Raw genomic sequence first — 21,692 nt, 5'->3', positions numbered from 1 at the left:
TGGGTTTTTATTTAAATGTTCAGAGTTGGGAGTAAATATGGGAGAGTCAGACAATTATTTAATGACATTGAGGATAAAAAAAATTAAAGCTTTATGAACTATTAAACACACACTGTCAACATCACATGTCAAAATATAAAAAGTAAATACAATTAAATCAACAAATCAGACCTGTTTTTGCTATTTATTGACTAGTCCATTTGTAATCAGCATAATTCAGAAGTCAAAATCACTGGATTGTGACTCTTAAGAGCTCAAGCAGCATTTTTTTTCTTTGCCTGTGTAAATTTGGATGATCATTGATGGAAATATTTTTTCCACTGGTTTGTATGTGTACGGTGAAATGGACATTTACTCATAAAAATCTCATCTTTCCAGTCGTACTTATTAGGTACCAATGCACATCAGACAATTTAGGCTTAAAGAGAATGTGCATAGCATATTTTTAATTTGAAGATCCTTTTCTTCTTCTTTAGTGAGTGAAACTAGGTAAATGCATTAACATTTCATCCGTGTGGTTAACACAAAAATACCAGTTCAGCTTTATTATGATATATGCGGAGGTAACAAAAGTGCAGGTCATTGAGTTCTACAGTAGTAGCTTGAACTTGATAGAGCAGTGTCTGCTGGGACTTGCAGTTTCTCTGGGCCACACCTATGTATTATAGATGACAGATGCTGCATGTTGTTTCATTTAATTTAAATGAAGTGCAGCCTTCAGGCTTCTGGTAGGCTGACAGTGTGGTCCCCGCTGGCAAAGTTTGGATCTTCCAGTGTTACAGAACTATCTTCTCTAAATATGTTCTTACTTTTCTATCAGTTGAAGCATCAGGCTCAAAAGAATTTAAAACACAGCAGGAGTTAAACCATTAGGATCGCAAGTTTATGCATGAAATGAAACTATTTTCAGACTTCTAAAACTTCTTGTATTAAGTTGAACTGGATCTCATTTACTTCATAGTTAGTAGGAAAGTAGCCATGAAATTATTATTAGGCATAAAGCAAAATTTTGCATTAATTCCCACTGCAAGACACTAAAAAAATTGCTCTAACTTAGAAATGTAGAATGGGATGGGACTCAATAGGTCATGTAGTTCAGTGCCTTGCACCAAGGCAGGACTAAGTACTATCTAGAACATACCAGGGAGGTATTTGTCTAAACTGTTTTTAAAAAGCTCCAATAATGGAGATTCCACAACCTCCCTAGATAATTTGTTCAAGTGCTTAACAACCCTGACAGTTAGGAAGTTCTTCCTAATGTCTGACCTAAATCTCTCTTGCTGCAATTTAAGCTAATGTACCCATCTTTCTGTTCTTGAGAAAGATAGGTTTGGCCTGGCTGTTTAACATGTTTTAATATTACAGTGAAACCCAGTTACAGTGAAACAGAATGAAAATTTCGAATTCTCAGTGCATTTCAATGTGCAAACAATTTTACAGTGAATCTTACTATTCAACTTTACTGTTTCTGTCACAGTTTAATATGCAGCCTTGGCGCACCATCTTCACTGTATTTGCAAGATGGCAATTTTGCCCACAATAGGAAATCTTGTTAGCAAGTATACAGCCCATGTTGCAGCATCAGTTCTCTATTTATTTATTTTATTTATTTATTAATGTCTCTCTTTGAGAAAGTATCTTTCCGTGCTTTGGAAAAAGGTTCTACTGCATTAAGCAACATTCTGCACAAAGTTCCTCTTTCTATAGACAGTGGGCATTGAGTTGTGATTGCTTCTCTCTTGTTGAAAGGGGATGCAAACATCCAGATTTCCAGTATCTCGGAGGAGTTAGCAAAGAAAACTGAAGATGCTGCCCGGCAGCAGGAAGAGATCACCCATCTTCTTTCTCAGATAGTTGATCTGCAGAAAAAGGCAAAATCTGTAAGCAATAATGTTTATTACACCCCTCAGGAACTTTTCCTTACTCTCCCATATGTAGCAGTCTTGTTTGCCTTAAATCTTTTGCATGGTCATTTTTTAATGTAAAAAGCGGACTTGCCTTTAAGGTTTTTCTTATAGGAAGATATGGATACCTGATTTACCCATTTCATATTAAATATAATGCATCAAAAACAATGGTTAAATTCATCTTGAGTAATGAGAGGTGATATTCGGACATTGATTTCAGCAGGGTAGGATTTCACCACAGCTGTTTCAGATAGAAGATATCCATTGATTTCCAGAGCCTAGATGTGAATTTTGGAGGAGAGAAATATTTTAATACTAGATGCAGTCTCATGACCTTTTAGCCAATGCAGATGCATATATAATATAAATGTCCTGCAGGGAGGAGGATGGGAGAATTTCACTATTCACATAATTAACAGCTGTCGTGGGAAAAAAAACTATGTAATCATTGTATTAGTGTGTCTGTCATTGTTTGGTGTATTTTAGTGTGCAGTCGAAAATGAAGAACTTGTCCAGCATTTGGGAGCAGCTAAAGATGCCCAGCGTCAGCTCACGGCAGAAGTAAGTATCAAGAATTAAAATACTAGAGTGATTTGGTAATAGAACAGCAGCTTTTCACTTCTAAATTACCAGTTTAATCCAGCTAAGACTGTTAATAACAAAAAAAGGCTGTTGGCTCCTCATGAACGGTCTATGTGAAATGAGTTCTTGGTCCCAGTCCATTTCTCAATGCCCCAATGCATTCCTCTCAGACAAGTCCCTGTTCCCATGCTCATGTGTACAAGTGTGCCCGTGAGCACACACAATTGACATGAAATGGCAATCTTGTTGGCCATCTTGGGAAAACAAGGATTGAAATAGGGTAGGAGGTATAACTACCTTCTGCACCTGTTGTGGTTGGCACCTTTTATATTATGGGTTAGGCCTATTAGCGGAGTGAGGGACAACCTGGAGAAATTTGCATTTACTGTACTCACAAAGGACAATCCAAAATTGTCCATCAGTTACCTCTCATGGGCACTACATTCTCTCTCACACACACACACACACACACACACACACACACACACACGTTTCAGAGTAGCAGCCGTGTTAGTCTGTATTCGCAAAAAGAAAAGGAGTACTTGTGGCACCTTAGAGACTAACAAATTTATTAGAGCATAAGCTTTCGTGAGCTACAGCTCACTTCATCGGATGCATTTGGTGGAAAAAACAGAGGAGAGATTTATATACACACACACAGAGAACATGAAACAATGGGTTTATCATACACACTGTAAGGAGAGTGATCACTTAAGATAAGCCATCACCAGCAGCAGGGGGGGGGAAAGGAGGAAAACCTTTCATGGTGACAAGCAAGGTAGGCTAATTCCAGCAGTTAACAAGAATATCAGAGGAACAGTGGGGGGTGGGGTGGGAGGGAGAAATACCATGGGGAAATAGTTTTACTTTGTGTAATGACTCATCCATTCCCAGTCTCTATTCAAGCCTAAGTTAATTGTATCCAGTTTGCAAATTAATTCCAATTCAGCAGTCTCTCGTTGGAGTCTGTTTTTGAAGCTTTTTTGTTGAAGTATAGCCACTCTTAGGTCTGTGATCGAGTGACCAGAGAGATTGAAGTGTTCTCCAACTGGTTTTTGAATGTTATAATTCTTGACGTCTGATTTGTGTCCATTCATTCTTTTACGTAGAGACTGTCCAGTTTGGCCAATGTACATGGCAGAGGGGCATTGCTGGCACATGATGGCATATATCACATTGGTAGATGCGCAGGTGAACGAACCTCTGATAGTGTGGCTGATGTGATTAGGCCCTATGATGGTATCCCCTGAATAGATATGTGGACAGAGTTGGCAATGGGCTTTGTTGCAAGGATAGGTTCCTGGGTTAGTGGTTCTGTTGTGTGGTGTGTGGTTGCTGGTGAGTATTTGCTTCAGATTGGGGGGCTGTCTGTGAGCAAGGACTGGTCTGTCTCCCAAGATCTGTGAGAGTGATGGGTCGTCCTTCAGGATAGGTTGTAGATCCTTGATGATGCGTTGGAGAGGTTTTAGTTGGGGGCTGAAGGTGATGGTAGACGCGCACGCGCGCACTCTCTCTCTCTCTCTCTCTCTCTCTCTCTATGCTAAAGGACACTATTTAAATATTTAACATATAATATAAGTAGTTATGGAAAACTGTAATAGGGTGGCCTTGATTTAAGGTTTTGTCTAAATACTTTAGAACACTAAAAATCTCATTAAAATGTTCTTTATCTCTTATAGTTTTTTCCATTATAGTTGCTATACTTGTTGCATGTGCATTCCATATGCACATATAATAATATCTAGTTACTGCAATTTACGTGTAAATACAGCATTTGTTCTCTTTTTAAACAGTTTCCCCACCCCCCAATAATTAAAGTAATTGTGGCACTTGCAAGGCAATTGTGCGGCCCACAGTGTGTTGGAATCTTTCTGACTATGCTTGTTACAGTTGCGGGAGCTGGAAGACAAGTATGCAGAGTGCATGGAAATGCTTCATGAGGCACAGGAGGAGCTGAAGAACCTTCGGAACAAGACGATGCCAAATGCCATATCTCGTCGCTATCACTCACTAGGCCTCTTCCCCATGGTGAGAAGATGTTTAAATCTGTTTGTACAGTGCCCAGTGTAATGGGTTTATGATCAGCGTGAAACCTCAAAGCACTACTACAATACAAATAATGAAAAATACTACATAAAACTTTTCCAGAGCAATTTTGCACTCTTACACTGGTATGGATCTCTGAAGTAATTCCACTGATGACAGTAGCACAGATTTACCGAGTGACTGCAGTGAAGATGTGTTAGTTACACCAGTGTAACTTAGCAGCAGAATCTGGCGCTCTGTCATTTTCTCCATTTCTCACTGTTTCTCCATTTTCCACTATCGAGAGAGAGCAATAAAAACTTCTTGTCACTAGAGCATCTTCGTACACGCATAGTAGATCCCCAGTAAAGTTTAGAGCTTGCTTTTTTACATTCCCTTTTTAATATCAAGTATGGGTCAGTTTAAAATATATTTAAGATCCAGGTATCCTCAAGTACAGCTGGTTATTGTATACATACAGCTGATTATTGTACACATACAGCTGCTTGTGAAATGCATGAGCTAAGAAAGAGTTGTATACTTTGTTACAATTTTTTTTCCAAATGATTAATTAGTCAGGGAAAAGAAAGTCACTTAGGATGTTGGTTGTTAAGCATTTAATGGACGTGGGGACTTACTAGCGTTTAACTAAGCAATAATAAAATGTTGGTCCATTTTAGGGGATTAGTGTCCAGCTGTAAAGACTTTATGGCCCAAAGTGCAGCCCAGAGCTTTTAAACACTGCCGAGACACTACTAACCTTGGAAACAGATTGTGCCAAGGTAGTCATTACAATTTTATAAGCAGTACATTTAAAAAAAAACAACCTATGAATATATTCTAGTTTTAATGTGTGAAAGAAAAAGTGGGGGGAAACCCAACCACTCTATTGTTAAATATGTAATGACTTGTACATGAAGGGAAGCATAATTTTTTGTCAGAAATACAGGACTGAAAGTCAGGAGATGTAGGTTCTGTTATCACCTATACACATACATTTTCTTGGCATTTTTGAGCAAGTCACTTAACCTCTCTGTACCTCCATTTCCTCATCTCATCTTCTCTACCTTGCAGGGGTGTTGTGATGCCATTTGCAATGATGTTTGTAAAGCTCTCATCCGATGGCAGGCACTGTAGAAATACAAAATAGTTATTATTTGTTATTACATCACCATTCAGATTTTTTGATTAGTCTCCCAACATGAAATCTGTTTTTCTTTTCTTGCTAGAAATCTTACTAAATTGTGGGAATATTAATTTCATGATATAACAACAGTTTGTTTGTTTGTTTTTGATAGGACTCTTTGGCAGCAGAGATAGAAGGATCAATGCGAAAAGAACTGCAACTGGATGAGCCAGACTCTCCTGACGTAACGTAGGATCAATACAATTGGCTCCTATATTCTGTATAAAAAAAAAAAAGTTGATGCAGTTGATTGTATCCAAAATGTTTTATTGTTTGACAGAAGAATGACCCCAGAGTGAAATGAAGAATCTTTCTAAATCCAGTTCCTAGTGGACTGCTGTCCACATCACAAAAATTGTCATTGAAGTAGTTGCTTGCTTGGGGGGGCCCCCCCCCCCCCCCCCCCCCCAGAAAAGACAGTAGGCCTGGAAGCTGAGCTGCCCTCTAATCCCTAGAGGTGGTTCTTTAGGTCAGGGTTGAGGAACATTGACATCATGGTTTGGGGAAGCTTTCACTGTTGTGGATAAAGGACTCTCATCTTCAATTTTGCTGTCTTACATTTTTCAGTAGTGCTAAACCCATATTTAAAAAAGAGAAATTTAAAAATAAAGCAATCTTTTAATGAAACATAAAATGACTTTTTCTCCAGAAAGGATGCAGGCTGAAAGCATGACTTGTCAGTTGTGCCATGCATTTTGATGGGTGAATGAGTTCCTTTAACATGTTTCCTCATTTTCCTGTTTCATTCTAAATGTAAAGTTTACAAGAGTCCTGCTCTGTAAGGGCCTTTTTAATACAATAAATACAACCATGCCTCATGATAGAACACTTTAAGTGACCTGTCACATTATAATACAGTTTGGGCTTGCCTGTGTAGACCTGATTTAAATTGTTTTAAAACCGCTCTACAGATCAGTTAAAAGGTTGCAACATTCTTTGGTCCCATCTACATAGGCAAGAGCAAAGTGTTTAATAACTCTACCACATGGCACTGTAAAATCTGCTATGTAAATTTGCCCTAAGAGTTCTTGTAAACTTCTCTGTGTTGGTCTTGTGAAAGATGAGAGTAAATAGCTAAATTGGAGGTTTGGAAGGAAATGTTTGGTGTCTTGCCCATAATCTATTGGGCACGGGCAAGAGTGGAAACCGATTGCCTGCTTGTTTTTTTGTAGGTCCCCCTGAGGAAAGTATGACAAGATGTGAGCTTTTAATTATATATTTCCCCCAGAAATTATTGCTTTAATTCTTATGTGATGGAAATGTGCATACTGAAACAGGGAGTGAAAGGGATAATCTTGAACTGTTACCCTATTAGACTTGCCTGAGTAATGATTTGGGATGAGTCACTTGGTCCCCTCTCTTCCCTAGGGAGTAATAGCAGAAATTCCCAACAGTGTGCTGACTGACTGCGCATCTCAAGTGAGAGTCTTCATGCAGACAACGCCTCAGCACCTTCTGGCATTTTTTCCTCCCATGTCCATTAAACCTGTTAGGAGGGTAGCAGCAGTGACAATACATTTAGCTAAAATTCCCTACTGTAAACAAGATCTTGGTTTGAGGTGAGGTGAGTGCAGCACTGTTGTTCATTCCAAAGCCTAAATCCATTGTAGACCAAGGTTGGGACCACTTGACAGAAAAGAAAAGGCCTTGCCTACTGATGTAAATTGTATATTATCTGCAACAAGTCTAACCAGCCTACACTTTTATAAATAGGTGAGGTAATTTGCAGTTAATTAGGAGAACTGATTGAGCTGTATCCTGACTTAGCCTGAGCCCTCCAAAGAAGGGAGGGAGGTAGAAGATGAAGCCCTGATTCAACAAAACACTTAACTTCAAGTACTTGGTTTAAGTGCACTTTGAGTCTGAGCCTATAGGCACAAATGAAGCTTGAGCAAAATGAAGCCATGTGTTTCTCATACAAACTGCATAGGACCTGATTCTTCTCACACACTGATGTAACTCCATTGAGGCCTGACTTACGTTTGTCTAAATGAAAAAAAAAATCAAGGTCTGTTAGTATAGATAAGGAACCCCCCCCCAATAAGTTTGTAGGTCTTATTTAATGTACCTTTTCATCCACAGATTCTTACAGCATCTAATTAATGTTTTGTGCTACTACTACCAGCCCCATCCAGCTATTTGTCAGTGAAATATTATCTCTACTATCCACTTTGTCTTTTTACATTCCCCCTATTATATGTTTGCCTTTGTTAATAGTGAACAAAAAAAGGCAAAAAAATCCTCTTGGACAACGTCACGCTATTTTAGGGATGCTCACACTTTTCTGAGATACTTAAGGCATGTTATTGTAGAGCTTCTGCACTAAGGACACAGCTGTTCAATACACACCATTTGAACAAACAAATATGAATCATAACAAAGAGCTCATGTGAATCTCCTAATTAATTATTATACCCTTGCAAGGCTATGGAAAATGGAAGCTGGCGGGGGAGAGGGGGATGAGAGAGGGGGCTCGATAAGTGTGTAGTCTGAGTTCTGGTTGAACCACGAGGTGGGGCCTCTTGTGACATGCCACCTGTGGTAGAACAGGTTTATTTTTTTAATCTCTGTCAAAACTTCCCCCCTTATTTTACTCTTGAATGAAAACAGTTATAAAGTCAGAAGGACTATGGGAAAAGAGAGAGAGAACTTTAAAAGTAAGTCAGAATTGAAGCTTACCAGCCTTGACAGTCTCTATTGACTTGCTGTATCCTCTTCCTGCGTATAAAATAAACTATTATAAAAAAAAAAAAAAGACAAGATTACAATAGGCCAAGATCTAATGTTTCAAAATTGAACTGTACTTCAGAATTATGAGAGAATGTTACATAGTTTGGCTTGAATGTTGTTTTGGCACAAATCATGTTTTGGAAACCTGACTATTGCAAGTATCAGACTGAAAGTATGTTAGGAAAGATGTCAAGACTGGATGTGTAACTTTGATATAATTGATCAGTACTGATCCATTCCTGTTTCTCTAATAGTCAGTGTTTGAAGGCAAAATTTTGCTTGGTGTTGTGGTTACTGATTGTATGTGTATTTTATCAGTCACCAGAAGCGAGTCTTTGAGACTGTGAGAAACATAAACCAGGTTGTCAAGCAGAGATCCCTGACTCCATCTCCAATGAATATCCCAGGATCTAACCAATCTTCTGCAATGAACTCAGTCCTTTCTAGCTGTACCAGCACTCCACGTTCCAGTTTCTATGGGGGAGACATCTCCAACAATGTGATAGACAACAAGACCAATAGCATCATTCTAGAAACAGAATCCTCTGACATTGGGTCAGTACTACCTAGCTAGGCTGCACAATTGTTTTCTAATATATATGAGGCAGGCAAAGCATTTTAATGTTTATCTCTTCCCTTTAAATCATTTGCCACAGATTAACATAATGGCCTACATTTTATAAAGTTACTAGATAGTGTGCATCAATGTTTGAGCCTCAACTTGAGACAGCATGATAAAGGGAGCCTGATTTTCAGTGCAACAGAATGAGGCATCTAAAATGACTAGTCACTTTTGAAAATGCAAGCCAACATTCTTAACATGATATTTCACCAGTTTGAATTAACATGTGAAAGGTTTGTTCTACATGCAGTTATAGCTAACTCTCTTGATCCTAAAGAAGGTGAAGGTGACTTATAAAACTTGTAAGTAAAACTAGTCAGAGCCTTGCTCTTTATTCAATATTTGTTTTTCCCCAGTACGTTTTACAACACAGAGCATGCTTTCTAGTAAAATGCTTATTATTAAAACAGTTCACAAAACAAGTGGCTATTTACCAGCAAAAGGTATTCCTTTGGTGGTTGATAATCTGGGTGCTCTTGTAAGGTTCTGAGTACCTTCAGCCCCGATTTCACTGGAATTGGGAAAGTGGGGGGAAATCAGCACCTCTTTAAAGGTGCTCAACTCTTTGTAGGATTGGGTCTTCAGTTGACACACATCTATTTCCATCGTGGTTTGTGGCAGGAAAGAGGTTTCCACTGTACAGCAGAAGCAGATGAGTTTAAGTAGTGTAAGATGTATTCCAAGGCTAAAAAATTAACTTTACTTCATGTCCTTGCCTTGGTATGCAGAATTGGACACCATTTTCAAGACAAGACAAGTGTGTCCTCTCAGACTTCACTGTAAGACTAGCATGTTTTGAGATGTGATGAGCATAAAACCAGTTGGTGGTTGAATGCCTGGGAAATAGTAGATGAAGTTTAAGCTGTTTTAAGCTGTTTTCCTTTTTTTTTTTTTTTTTTTTTCTTGTTGTGTTTAGAAATGAAAACAAGAATAAGAAGCCTGGAACTCCGGGGACACCTGGTTCTAGTGACTTGGAGACAGCTCTTCGAAGGTTGTCCCTTCGGCGAGAGAATTACCTCTCAGAGCGGAGGTTCTTTGAAGAAGAACAGGAAAGGAAGTTACGGGAACTGGCAGAGAAGGGTGAACTCCATAGTGGTTCCATTACACCAACAGAGAGCATCATGTCATTGGGAACTCACTCCAGGTTTTCAGAATTCACTGGATATTCAGGAATGTCCATCAGCAGTCGCTCCTACCTGCCAGAGAAGCTTCAGATTGTGAAGCCCCTTGAAGGTGATAATAAAGGGCCTCGGCCTTTATTTGTTGTTCTTAGTGACTCTCTGTGGTCTCTGATCCATCACCAGAAAGCAGGAAACCTCTGTAATACATACTCTTTTTACTTTAGAGATAGTCATCCTCGTTGTTGGTTTGAACTCTTTTAAAACTAAAATAAATTTCTCCATAAGCCTTAAAGAAGGTGCATTGCATAAAAACAAATAAACCACACCATAGAGAGTATAGTCAAGAACACATAGTTCAAAAATATTTCAGTAGAGCTGTCGAATAACTGAAATGAATGCCATTATTAATGTTGCATGCACATCATGTATGCATAGAGTATTGGGGGCTGCAGGGGAAAGTATCTAAATTTATCAGAGCAGACCTGGGGAGCATCAGACCCAATCCTGAAAGGGGATATATGCGTTAATATTTTTATTCTCATGAAGTTAGTTTTGATGGAACGACTGACATAAGTAAGTGTTTGCAGGATTGGGTCTCAACTTTTTTACCTCTCTACTTGAGTTCGAAAACTATAAAGGCTTTGGTCTCGCATGTAAATGACTTGTTTGATTTCAGCCAAGCTTCTTATATTTCTCCCCATCACAAAACAAAGCAAGATAATTGGTAGTCTGTACTCAGAACTAGAATATCAGTGCTGTTGCTTTTCAGAGCTTAAAGCACGTTTCCATCGGTGTGTTGTGTGTGCCCTGCTCTGTTGAATGCTTTCAGTTTTCATCAGCTGTTTTGCCATAGTGTGATTTCATGTGTGCAATTATGTAAATCTTATTAGGAGCCTCCCTTCTGCTTAGTGTTTTTGTTCTTTGTTTTTGTGGTTTTTTGTTCTTTACGGAACTGTACTATTTCGTGAAATGGTTCATGCACGTTTTAATTTCACCAGTGAACTTGCAGCATTTCCTTTAAAAATAAAATTAATGAATCTTCAAGCAGCGTTTCTCAGACAGAGCATTTCTCATGATTATTTTCAATGGAGGTAAAGCTTATTTTTTTTCCGTAAAGAAATTGGCATGCTGCACCTACTCAGATGACTCTATAGCCATAGTACTTAAGGTCTCCTCTTTTTATGTGGTATCATTTCTGTTTTCATGATTGCTTTCATATAGTAACCATTTGAAGTTCTTATATTGCTTTTAGAAAAGGGATGTTCAGACTTCACTTAACATATATATTGGTTGCTAACATTGTAATAGATTTCTGTCATCCAGCTATATCCTTGCTTTTTCCTTCAATAAACTCTTTCAGTCTTCATGATCTTTCTATCTGTCTGTCTTTTTAATTTTCTCAGATTTGCTCCAGGTTCTTCTTTGGGGGTGGGGCAAGCTGTGAGGGGAGCAGGGAAGGGCTATTGTTCTTACCAAATCACTCTTTCCCTTGAAATTTCTGGAACATTTTCAGCACGTTTTTCACAGTCCATTAGAAATATGTGCTTGTATCTCTGTCCATTTTCTAAGTTTAGGATATTTACCATCTTTTAAAAAATAAGTGATTTTGATTCCATCTATCACTCCTATTAGATTCTTCAGGAGAAAGGATTACATTTTTTTCTTAAATTTAGAAAAACATGGATCGCTATTTTGGAGCAAATAAGTATTGAATATTTTTTCCCTGCCTAACAAGTGTAATTCACTATATCTTTACTGAATTTTGTTATTCAGTAGTTACTAGTGTGTTTTTATCTTAAGGGTATATGTGCCATAGAAATCCAAACAAATTACAGTCAATGCTTTGTTAATCCACTTCAAATTTAGGTGATTTCTATTCCTTTGAAACAGTGTGGTAAATCATAGTAAAAGAAATAGTGGATTACATTTAGTGTTGAAGACATTATTCCCATTCTCCTCTTCCCTTTAATCAGGTTTGGTTAAAAAGGGAAAAGTGGCTTCGTTACACGTTTAGACGATAGTGGGACTCTCTCTTTGCATTGCATCAGATTGTTCATTTTTGGTTCATCTTTTTTTTTCTTAGTCCAATTTCCTTAGTCTTCTGTATCCATAGCATCTTGTACCATAAGTGCCATGTGTAACTCCCCAAATCCACTGAGCGTATACATTCATGAAATATGGCCTTGAGGTTGGCTCAGTCATTCAGTGTCCATCTATCAGTGACGGCACCTTCATGGTGTTTTCTGGCTTCCCTTGGCCCACACAGTACACAGATCAAATTGCTTCTCAGCTTCGATCTTCCTCAATAAATTCGTGAACAATTACACATGCGAATAAAGCAAATAAAATTTCAGTTCTCCTCAGTGATTCTGCAGTCTAATTGTTCTACTCCATAGTTTCACTTTCTCTGATTTTCCTTCTGATAATTTATAATTTACAAGAATTTGGTGTAGCAGATGCTTCTTAAAGCAGCACTGCTTTCCACTCTCATTATTTCTGAATGATGGATGGGTCTTAAAACAATTTTCTGCATTGTATTGCTTTCCCTATATCTGACTGTAAGAGAAAAGCTATGTTGCCTTCTGCATTTGCAATAATTTTTCAGGAAAAAAATTAAATCCAGAACATTACTTTTCACTTTTTAAAAAGACCTATAATGAGGGAGATATAACATACCACTGTGTAGCACATCACAATGCAGATGTAGCTGAAACTTCCTCCTGTGTGCAGTGAAGTTTACCTGGGTTTGACTTTCATGATATCTGAAATATGCTGTGATAGTATACATTCCAAACCCTTGTGTTTCTATTTGTAATGAAATTAAAATTGTCGGGAGTGAATATATCACCATGGCAAAGACCTCATTTTGCCCACTGACTGCTTTCTTTCTACAAGATTTGGATTTTGATGAGGTCTGAAGTGAAAAGGGTATTTCTCTTCAAAAGTTTTAATGTAAGGAGTGAATAGGAGTCAAGGAGTCAACCTGTATAGAATTGTACAATAGCATGTACAGAGAGGTTTTGGTTTCTGTCATTTGCTTTCTGAAACATCCTGTGGGATGTTTGTGGCTTTTAATAAAAGACACACCCAATATCTGAACACCTCTATTATCCATCTCTTGCAATAGAATCTGCACAAAGGAAAACTTATGTGGAACAGCACAGTAATAAATACTGGGGAGAAAAATGTTACTTTTCTTTATCCATAAACTATTTTCAAATGGTCACATTCACCCTAGTGCAGAGGGCCCACCCCAAGGCCAATGTGCAACTTCCATTGGATGGAGTCCATCAAATGAGAAACATAGCTAGAGCATAAGCATTTTGCTGGCCGTCTGTACCAGGGTCAGTTTAATCCAACATGTATATCTTTGTCTGTACTGCAATACTTGAATGTTTCTATTATTGACTTTTCTCTGATATAAGATGAAAATGTTAATTTCAAAACACAGTGGGTTAGATTCATTCCTGGGGCAACTCATTTATTTCAGTAGCACTAAACCAAGAATAAATATGGTCCATTCTTTTTACATTCACTATTCCCAAAAGTCCAGTTACTATCCAGAATATATTTTATGTAGTTTGTTGTTACTGATGTAAAGTAATAATTTACTCTATGCGTATTTTCAGACACATCACATTAATTCATCTAAGACAGCTCCTCCACAATATTATGGTCCATTAGGTTTTGCATGTAGAAGACCAAGTAACTGAAAAATTGAGTCTTAAGTACCACATTGAAACCAAACACACTATTTATTGCACTGTATCACATTGAATAAACACCATGTTCTGGTAAAAAGAATTGAATAATTTTCTTTGTTGTGTGAACAGGAACGTTCTCAAGTATGTCACCAGCATGGGATTTGAAGCAAATTACCTCAATATTTTTTCTATACATTATAAAAGAGTAATTGATGTGGGCTGATCAGAGTGTAATTTCTGAGTTCTTGGGTTTTGATGTAGGGTTTAATCCTACTCCCAATGAAATCAATGATAAATCTTCCACTGATTTCAGTGGTTGCAGGATCAGGTCCATAACCAGCACTCCTCGACTGATGTGTACATTGATGAATTGCTCTTGCTGACTCATTGTCTCATGTTTCATTGCTCTCTTTAAAGTGTACCTTTTTCACACCCAAAATGTTACTTCCCAAGGATGAAATTGCAGGTATAGTAAAGTACGCTTATGTACTAGTGCATTCCAGTAGTATAGGGGCTCAGATAGAGGCTCTAAAAATACCTAGAACTGATAAACAAATCATTAGTGTTTTCCTCCTTCCTTTAAACTTGAATTGATATAATTTTCTAGCATCCTCTATATAATTGTTCTCCTCCCCTTAGTCACCAGTAGTAAATTCTAGTGTGTGCTGATATCACCCTTCTTAGGGCAGAAATCTTTGGTGCCCATTTTTCTGACTTTGCCCATTTTGGTGATTAGTATGCTGTTTAAATGTATATTCTCTTCAATTCTGTATTGTTAGTCCCAGCGTCCCTGGTCTGAGAAGAGAGTGGCACTACCTACTCTCTTCACAATAAGGAAGATTTGGCCCACTGGCTTTGTCTAGTGTTTATCACTGCTTTATTTCATGTTGGTCTGGGACAATCTAAAAGCCATAATTCTGTGGTGGTGTACAATCCTATAAATACAAGAACTAAAGACCAAATCCTGGAAGCATGGAGCCAATGGCAGAGCTTCAGTGGGACAAGGATTGAACCCTAGATGAGTGAAATAAGAATATCCAGATGTTCAGCTAAGAGAAATACTAAGGCTTGCTTGCTGATTTTTGTTTTCTTTTTTTCTTCCTCTTAAAGGTTCAGCCACTTTGCATCATTGGCAGCAACTAGCTCAGCCTCATCTGGGCGGAATCTTAGACCCAAGGCCTGGGGTTGTCACTAAGGGCTTCAGAACTCTGGACCTCGACCTCGATGAAGTGTACTGCCTTAATGATTATGAAGAAGATGAGACAGGTGACATTTCTTACAAGGGCCTAACTACCTCGACGCCAATTCAGCACACAGAGACCTCAGGTGAGAGGTCACAAGCACAAGTGACTGTTTCAGACAGCAAGAATAATCCAAGCCAGGCTCAGGCTTTCACAGAGGAGATGCAGGAGTCCACGACTGCCGATGATGAGGGGTCTGGTGAGGGAACCTCATTAAGTCCAGTAAAATTGACCTCTTTACAGGATATTGATTACTGGGCTGTTCTCACATCTCTCCAGAGCATCATCCATAGTGTCACTGTGTGTAGCTTCTGCACATTAGTGTGGGCGGCAATTAAAATACTCCCGTATTAACATTAGTTCAAAATGTTTCTTTCTTTAACAAATCTTCTAATTTGTTTTACATTTTTTAAAGCACGTGGTTAATTTTTCCTTTTTAGTTTGATAAGAGAAGGCTACTAAAAGGAAGTGGTTTGTTCAAATGGTTGAGAGAGAGACTGGGGTTTGTGATATGTTTGTGTGTGTGTGTACATATACATAATATATATACACTGCGTTCTATGTGTTTTTAAATAATATTTTTCTAGACATTCAAAAAGGATAATGCCTCATTCCTTTAATTCTTGTTTAGAAAAAGCTGGATTTTGCAAGGCTAAATGTTGAAAAAAGTGCATCTAAGTTATATTTGTGAAACAAATAAATGTGTCGTCACTTAAAATTAAGCAAAGGAATTCTCCAAACTGAGTGTCCAATTACCTTAAATACACATTTCTTAAAATTTAGCCCATAAAGATTTTTGTCATCCAGCTAAGAATTAAAGGTATTTTGTATATGGAAGATACAGTAATCACATCTGATTTTCCTTACAAACACTAGTTTTTTCCCTTCCACTAAACCCCTCCCAAATTCTATCCTTAGGACTCAAAGCATCACTGACTATGGTAAATGACTCAAAATTAGTGTTTTATACCCTGGATATTGTGAGCCATGTCACAGTTTATGGCTACACAGGGTTTACAAATTTTCTTGCAATGCAGGTAAATTGAAATTTATCTTAAAATAGATTTAAGTTTGGAAGAGAAGAATAGTTTTATATCTGACAATTCACTAGTTTTATGGTTTCATATTAAACGTGGTTCTTTATCGGTGACAAACCCAGCCAGTACTGATGTTTCCATGAAACTAAATCATTTATATCTAGTCATTTTTATGAATGGCACTTTTCTTTTGGATGAAATTATACTTTGTGTGTGAAGTCATAGGAAATTAGATGGCTTCTAAGGGCTGGATTTTACAAGGTGCTTTGAACCTGCCATGAGGTACTAAGCACCTTCAGATCACATAAAGGTGAATTGGAATTCAGCACCTATCAGTATTGTGCCCTAACTTCATATAAGATGCAGTTCCCCCGGTAGATTGTAGCAGGAATCTGCTAGGTGCCAAATGCATTCAACTCCTATTGCAATTACCCCCAAACTGGACTTTAGTCTTTGAAATCCATTGTCCAGTGACTGATATTTATTATGAAGAAAATAAGTGTCTGTGAAACTATTATTAGTTGTAAGTAAGCTTGACAAGAAAGCAATTTTTTCTTTCTTTGTCAATTTGGTTTAAAGGCATTAGAACAGTCCCTTCCGATCCAGGGGACTCTCACCATCTCAAACAGTCTTCCTAAATAGTTGAATATGCAAAAGAAATTGGCAAGTGTCTAATGCTAAATATGTGAGGAGTCCCACTGATCACAATGTGACTACTCCCATTAAAGTTTAGGTATGTGTCTAAATACCTTGCTGAATTGGGGGAAAGCTACCAGATGTTTTAGAATGAAGGAGAAGAAACAACTTTAATAAGTCGAAGAAGGAAATCCATGGAAAACTTTGAACAGTCTTCCATATCCAACTCCTCTTCCAAATGGCACAGGTTTTGGTATAGCCTGTTCTGGCCCACTGTGGAGGACCTAACAGCATCAGTGAACCACAGCCAGATTTGCAGTTGCTATGGGTCTCATTCAAGTGAAGGAATGAGAGATTGCAGCCTCCCTTTTTTCTACATTGGAATAATTCAGCACTTTGGAAGTTACCAACCACCTCTTATGCTGTTAGATGACTGGAATGCAGACTTTACATTGCCAACATATTGTCATTATTGTCCTTTGTTTTTTTATGGAGCCTTATAACCACTCCCATCTCTTAACAAATGTAGATGAAACATGTAGCTGATGTCAGGTGAAGCTTTGGTATGACTCCTCATGCTTCTCAGAGCATATATGTCTGACCTCAGCAATCATGAGTTATACACCTACTTCCACACTTTCCTTTTCAAGAAAAAGAAATTTCTGGAGGAAAATCTCCTTCAAAGAGGCAGAAATAAACTCTGAAAGACTGGATAAACAATGTCTCATGTAAGCAAGAGGGTTATAACGGCACTGTGGTTCCTTAATGAAAGGGCCTGATGAACATTCACTTACCTGAAGCAATTACAAAGAGACTACCATGCTGGGGAAACTCTCAAACAGATCAGTTTACAGTGAAAAATGTCCTTAAAATAAATATTTACTTACAGCTGTGCACATTTTAAATCTAGGGTACACAAACAGTGTTTATCTTTTCGGGACACTCGCTGCAAAAGAATTTGTTGGGAGAGATTCATAATATGTTTTTCTACTTTTGATTAGTTTAAAAAGCTATTCTGTATTTAAATATTGGCAAAACTGCTTTTCTCAACTTATCTTTTCTTCTTGTTTGATCTTGCAATGAAATCAGATGCTGATTTTTATTTATTTGTGACCTTCCATTCATTTTCATTCCATCAGAGAGGACAGCAATGTCACAAAAACAAGGCTGATTTCATTACAAGATCAAGCAAATGGAGAAGCTAGGCTATCAGGGAATAAACTCTTCTCTAAGAACACATGACTGAAATAAAAGCAAAGGGAATATAGAAAGTAATCCGGACGATCAGATTTCATTTTGTGGAAAAACTCAAGTTTTTTCCATTGTGGAAGACCCACTTTAAGAGACGTTCGAAGCAAGAAAATACCTTCCTTACAATGAGTCTTGGAAGGCTATAAAAATACTACAACTCCTGGAAATAAGCCCTTACAGGATCATATGCAACAATAGGATCTTCTTAGCCTTTTGGCTACGTGTCATCATATATGTCTATTTCTGAGGATTACATACTGCCCTGCAAGAATGAGATAGGTCTTTTATACCTCCAAGAACCACATCCTTCCATCAGATGGTTGTGAGGAGCATTTCCAGTTCACATCTTTATGGGCAGCTCAAGTGAGCTGCTATGACAGCTTTGTGTGGCCTGCTGATAAGCACTTGCAATGATCATTCTCTTTAAGTGCTAATATCTAGGTACAAGAAAGCAAATATGGCTGGTGCTTTCTGGTGGTGCTGAAGACATCTTGTGGCCCAAAAAAAGGAAGGACAGTGCAATTTGCCTCCTATCTGGATGATGGGTTGGGACATAAATCTCTGATGACTAAAGGGTGACTGATCTTTGTTTTTAAGGTTTTTCTCTCCAGGTTTGAGAACTGCAGCAAATGTAAATGCTTTGAATAACTTCCGCACATGGGACCAGAGTAATACTTGTGGTCATGGTATTAAGATTTTTCAGTACTAGTTGAGCCCATGACCCTGCAATTTGCAATATATGGGTGAACTGCTGTGCCCACAGAGCACTCCAGGTTACATGTGGGGACAGCCATTTGCCCAGGCACTGTAAATTGCACGATCAGGGCCGTAAACAATATCCAGATTCTCTGGGAAATATGTATCTCTTACATGGAGATTTTTCATAGAATATCATAGAATATCAGGGTTGGAAGGGACCCCAGAAGGTCATCTAGTCCAACCCCCTGCTCAAAGCAGGACCAAGTCCCAGTTAAATCATCCCAGCCAGGGCTTTGTCAAGCCTGACCTTAAAAACCTCTAAGGAAGGAGATTCTACCACCTCCCTAGGTAACGCATTCCAGTGTTTCACCACCCTCTTAGTGAAAAAGTTTTTCCTAATATCCAATCTAAACCTCCCCCATTGCAACTTGAGACCATTACTCCTCGTTCTGTCATCTGCTACCATTGAGAACAGTCTAGAGCCATCCTCTTTGAAACCCCCTTTCAGGTAGTTGAAAGCAGCTATCAAATCCCCCCTCATTCTTCTCTTCTGCAGACTAAACAATCCCAGCTCCCTCAGCCTCTCCTCATAAGTCATGTGCTCTAGACCCCTAATCATTTTGTTGCCCTTCGTTGTACTCTTTCCAATTTATCCACATCCTTCCTGTAGTGTGGGGCCCAAAACTGGACACAGTACTCCAGATGAGGCCTCACCAGTGTCGAATAGAGGGGAACGATCACGTCCCTCGATCTGCTCGCTATGCCCCTACTTATACAACCCAAAATGCCATTGGCCTTCTTGGCAACAAGGGCACACTGCTGACTCATATCCAGCTTCTCGTCCACTGTCACCCCTAGGTCCTTTTCCGCAGAACTGCTGCCGAGCCATTCGGTCCCTAGTCTGTAGCGGTGCATTGGATTCTTCCATCCTAAGTGCAGGACCCTGCATTTATCCTTATTGAACCTCATTAGATTTCTTTTGGCCCAATCCTCCAATTTGTCTAGGTCCTTCTGTATCCTATCCCTCCCCTCCAGCGTATCTACCACTCCTCCCAGTTTAGTATCATCCGCAAATTTGCTGAGAGTGCAATCCACACCATCCTCCAGATCATTTATGAAGATATTGAACAAAACGGGCCCCAGGACCGACCCCTGGGGCACTCCACTTGACACCGGCTGCCAACTAGACATGGAGCCATTGATCACTACCCGTTGAGCCCGACAATCTAGCCAGCTTTCTACCCACCTTATAGTGCATTCATCCAGCCCATACTTCCTTAACTTGCTGACAAGAATGCTGTGGGAGACCGTGTCAAAAGCTTTGCTAAAGTCAAGAAACAATACATCCACTGCTTTCCCTTCATCCACAGAACCAGTAATCTCATCATAAAAGGCGATTAGATTAGTCAGGCATGACCTTCCCTTGGTGAATCCATGCTGACTGTTCCTGATCACTTTCCTCTCCTCTAAGTGCTTCAGGATTGATTCTTTGAGGACCTGCTCCATGATTTTTCCAGGGACTGAGGTGAGGCTGACCGGCCTGTAGTTCCCAGGATCCTCCTTCTTCCCTTTTTTAAAGATGGGCACTACATTAGCCTTTTTCCAGTCATCCGGGACTTCCCCCGTTCGCCACGAGTTTTCAAAGATAATGGCCAAGGGCTCTGCAATCACAGCCGCCAATTCCCTCAGCACTCTCGGATGCAGTTCGTCCGGCCCCATGGACTTGTGCACGTCCAGCTTTTCTAAATAGTCCCTAACCACCTCTATCTCTACAGAGGGCTGGCCATCTCTTCCCCATTTTGTGTTGCCCAGCACAGCAGTCTGGGAGCTGACCTTGTTAGTGAAAACAGAGGCAAAAAAAGCATTGAGTACATTAGCTTTTTCCACATCCTCTGTCACTAGCTTGCCTCCCTCATTCAGTAAGGGGCCCACATTTTCCTTGGCTTTCTTCTTGTTGCCAACATACCTGAAGAAACCCTTCTTGTTACTCTTGACATCTCTTGCTAGCTGCAGCTCCAGGTGCGATTTGGCCCTCCTGATATCTTTCCTACATGCCCGAGCAATATTTTTATACTCTTCCCTGGTCATATGTCCAACCTTCCACTTCTTGTAAGCTTCTTTTTTATGTTTAAGATCCGCTAGGATTTCACCATTAAGCCAAGCTGGTCGCCTGCCATATTTACTATTCTTTCGACTCATCGGGATGGTTTGTCCCTGTAACCTCAACAGGGATTCCTTGAAATACAGCCAGCTCTCCTGGACTCCCTTCCCTTTCATGTTAGTCCCCCAGGGGATCCTGGCCATCTGTTCCCTGAGGGAGTCAAAGTCTGCTTTCCTGAAGTTCAGGGTCCGTATCCTGCTGCTTACCTTTCTTCCCTGCGTCAGGATCCTGAACTCAACCAACTCATGGTCACTGCCTCCCAGATTCCCATCCACTTTTGCTTCCCCCACTAATTCTACCCGGTTTGTGAGCAGCAGGTCAAGAAAAGCGCTCCCCCTAGTTGGCTCCCCTAGCACTTGCACCAGGAAATTGTCCCCTACGCTTTCCAAAAACTTCCTGGATTGTCTATGCACCGCTGTATTGCTCTCCCAGCAGATATCAGGAAAATTAAAGTCACCCATGAGAATCAGGGCATGCGATCTAGTAGCTTCCGTGAGTTGCTGGAAGAAAGCCTCATCCACCTCATCCCCCTGGTCCGGTGGTCTATAGCAGACTCCCACCATGACATCACTCTTGTTGCACACACTTCTAAACTTAATCCAGAGACACTCAGGTTTTTCCACAGTTTCGTACCGGAGCTCTGAGCAGTCATACTGCTCCCTTACATACAGTGCTACTCCCCCACCTTTTCTGCCCTGCCTGTCCTTCCTGAACAGTTTATAACCATCCATGACTGTACTCCAGTCATGTGAGTTATCCCACCAAGTCTCTGTTATTCCAATCACGTCAT

At 39.4% G+C, this 21,692-nt stretch overlaps 1 protein-coding gene across 9 annotated transcripts in view; it reads left to right on the top strand.

Moving 5' to 3' along the window:
• The window catches only part of TRAK1 (trafficking kinesin protein 1), a 125,943-nt gene that overhangs the window by 87,020 nt on the left and 17,231 nt on the right, over positions 1-21,692 (top strand). For 5 of the 9 annotated variants that reach the window (XM_038391044.2, XM_038391039.2, XM_043508868.1 and 2 more), the window contains 7 exons: positions 1,750-1,880; positions 2,394-2,468; positions 4,380-4,517; positions 5,813-5,889; positions 8,749-8,985; positions 9,969-10,285; positions 14,988-15,317. In XM_038391044.2, coding sequence (XP_038246972.1) covers positions 1,750-1,880; positions 2,394-2,468; positions 4,380-4,517; positions 5,813-5,889; positions 8,749-8,985; positions 9,969-10,285; positions 14,988-15,317 — 1,305 coding nt within the window. The remainder of the gene's footprint in view (positions 1-1,749; positions 1,881-2,393; positions 2,469-4,379; positions 4,518-5,812; positions 5,890-8,748; positions 8,986-9,968; positions 10,286-14,987; positions 15,318-21,692) is intronic. The other 4 variants (XM_038391045.2, XM_038391042.2, XM_043508869.1 and 1 more) reach the window with 1 other exon arrangement.

This window comes from Dermochelys coriacea, chromosome 2 (genome assembly GCF_009764565.3).
Source record: "Dermochelys coriacea isolate rDerCor1 chromosome 2, rDerCor1.pri.v4, whole genome shotgun sequence".
In the NCBI taxonomy this organism is placed as follows: Eukaryota; Metazoa; Chordata; order Testudines; family Dermochelyidae; genus Dermochelys; species Dermochelys coriacea.
Note: the sequence above shows the minus strand (reverse complement) of the source record. Positions and strands in the feature narration are given on the sequence as shown.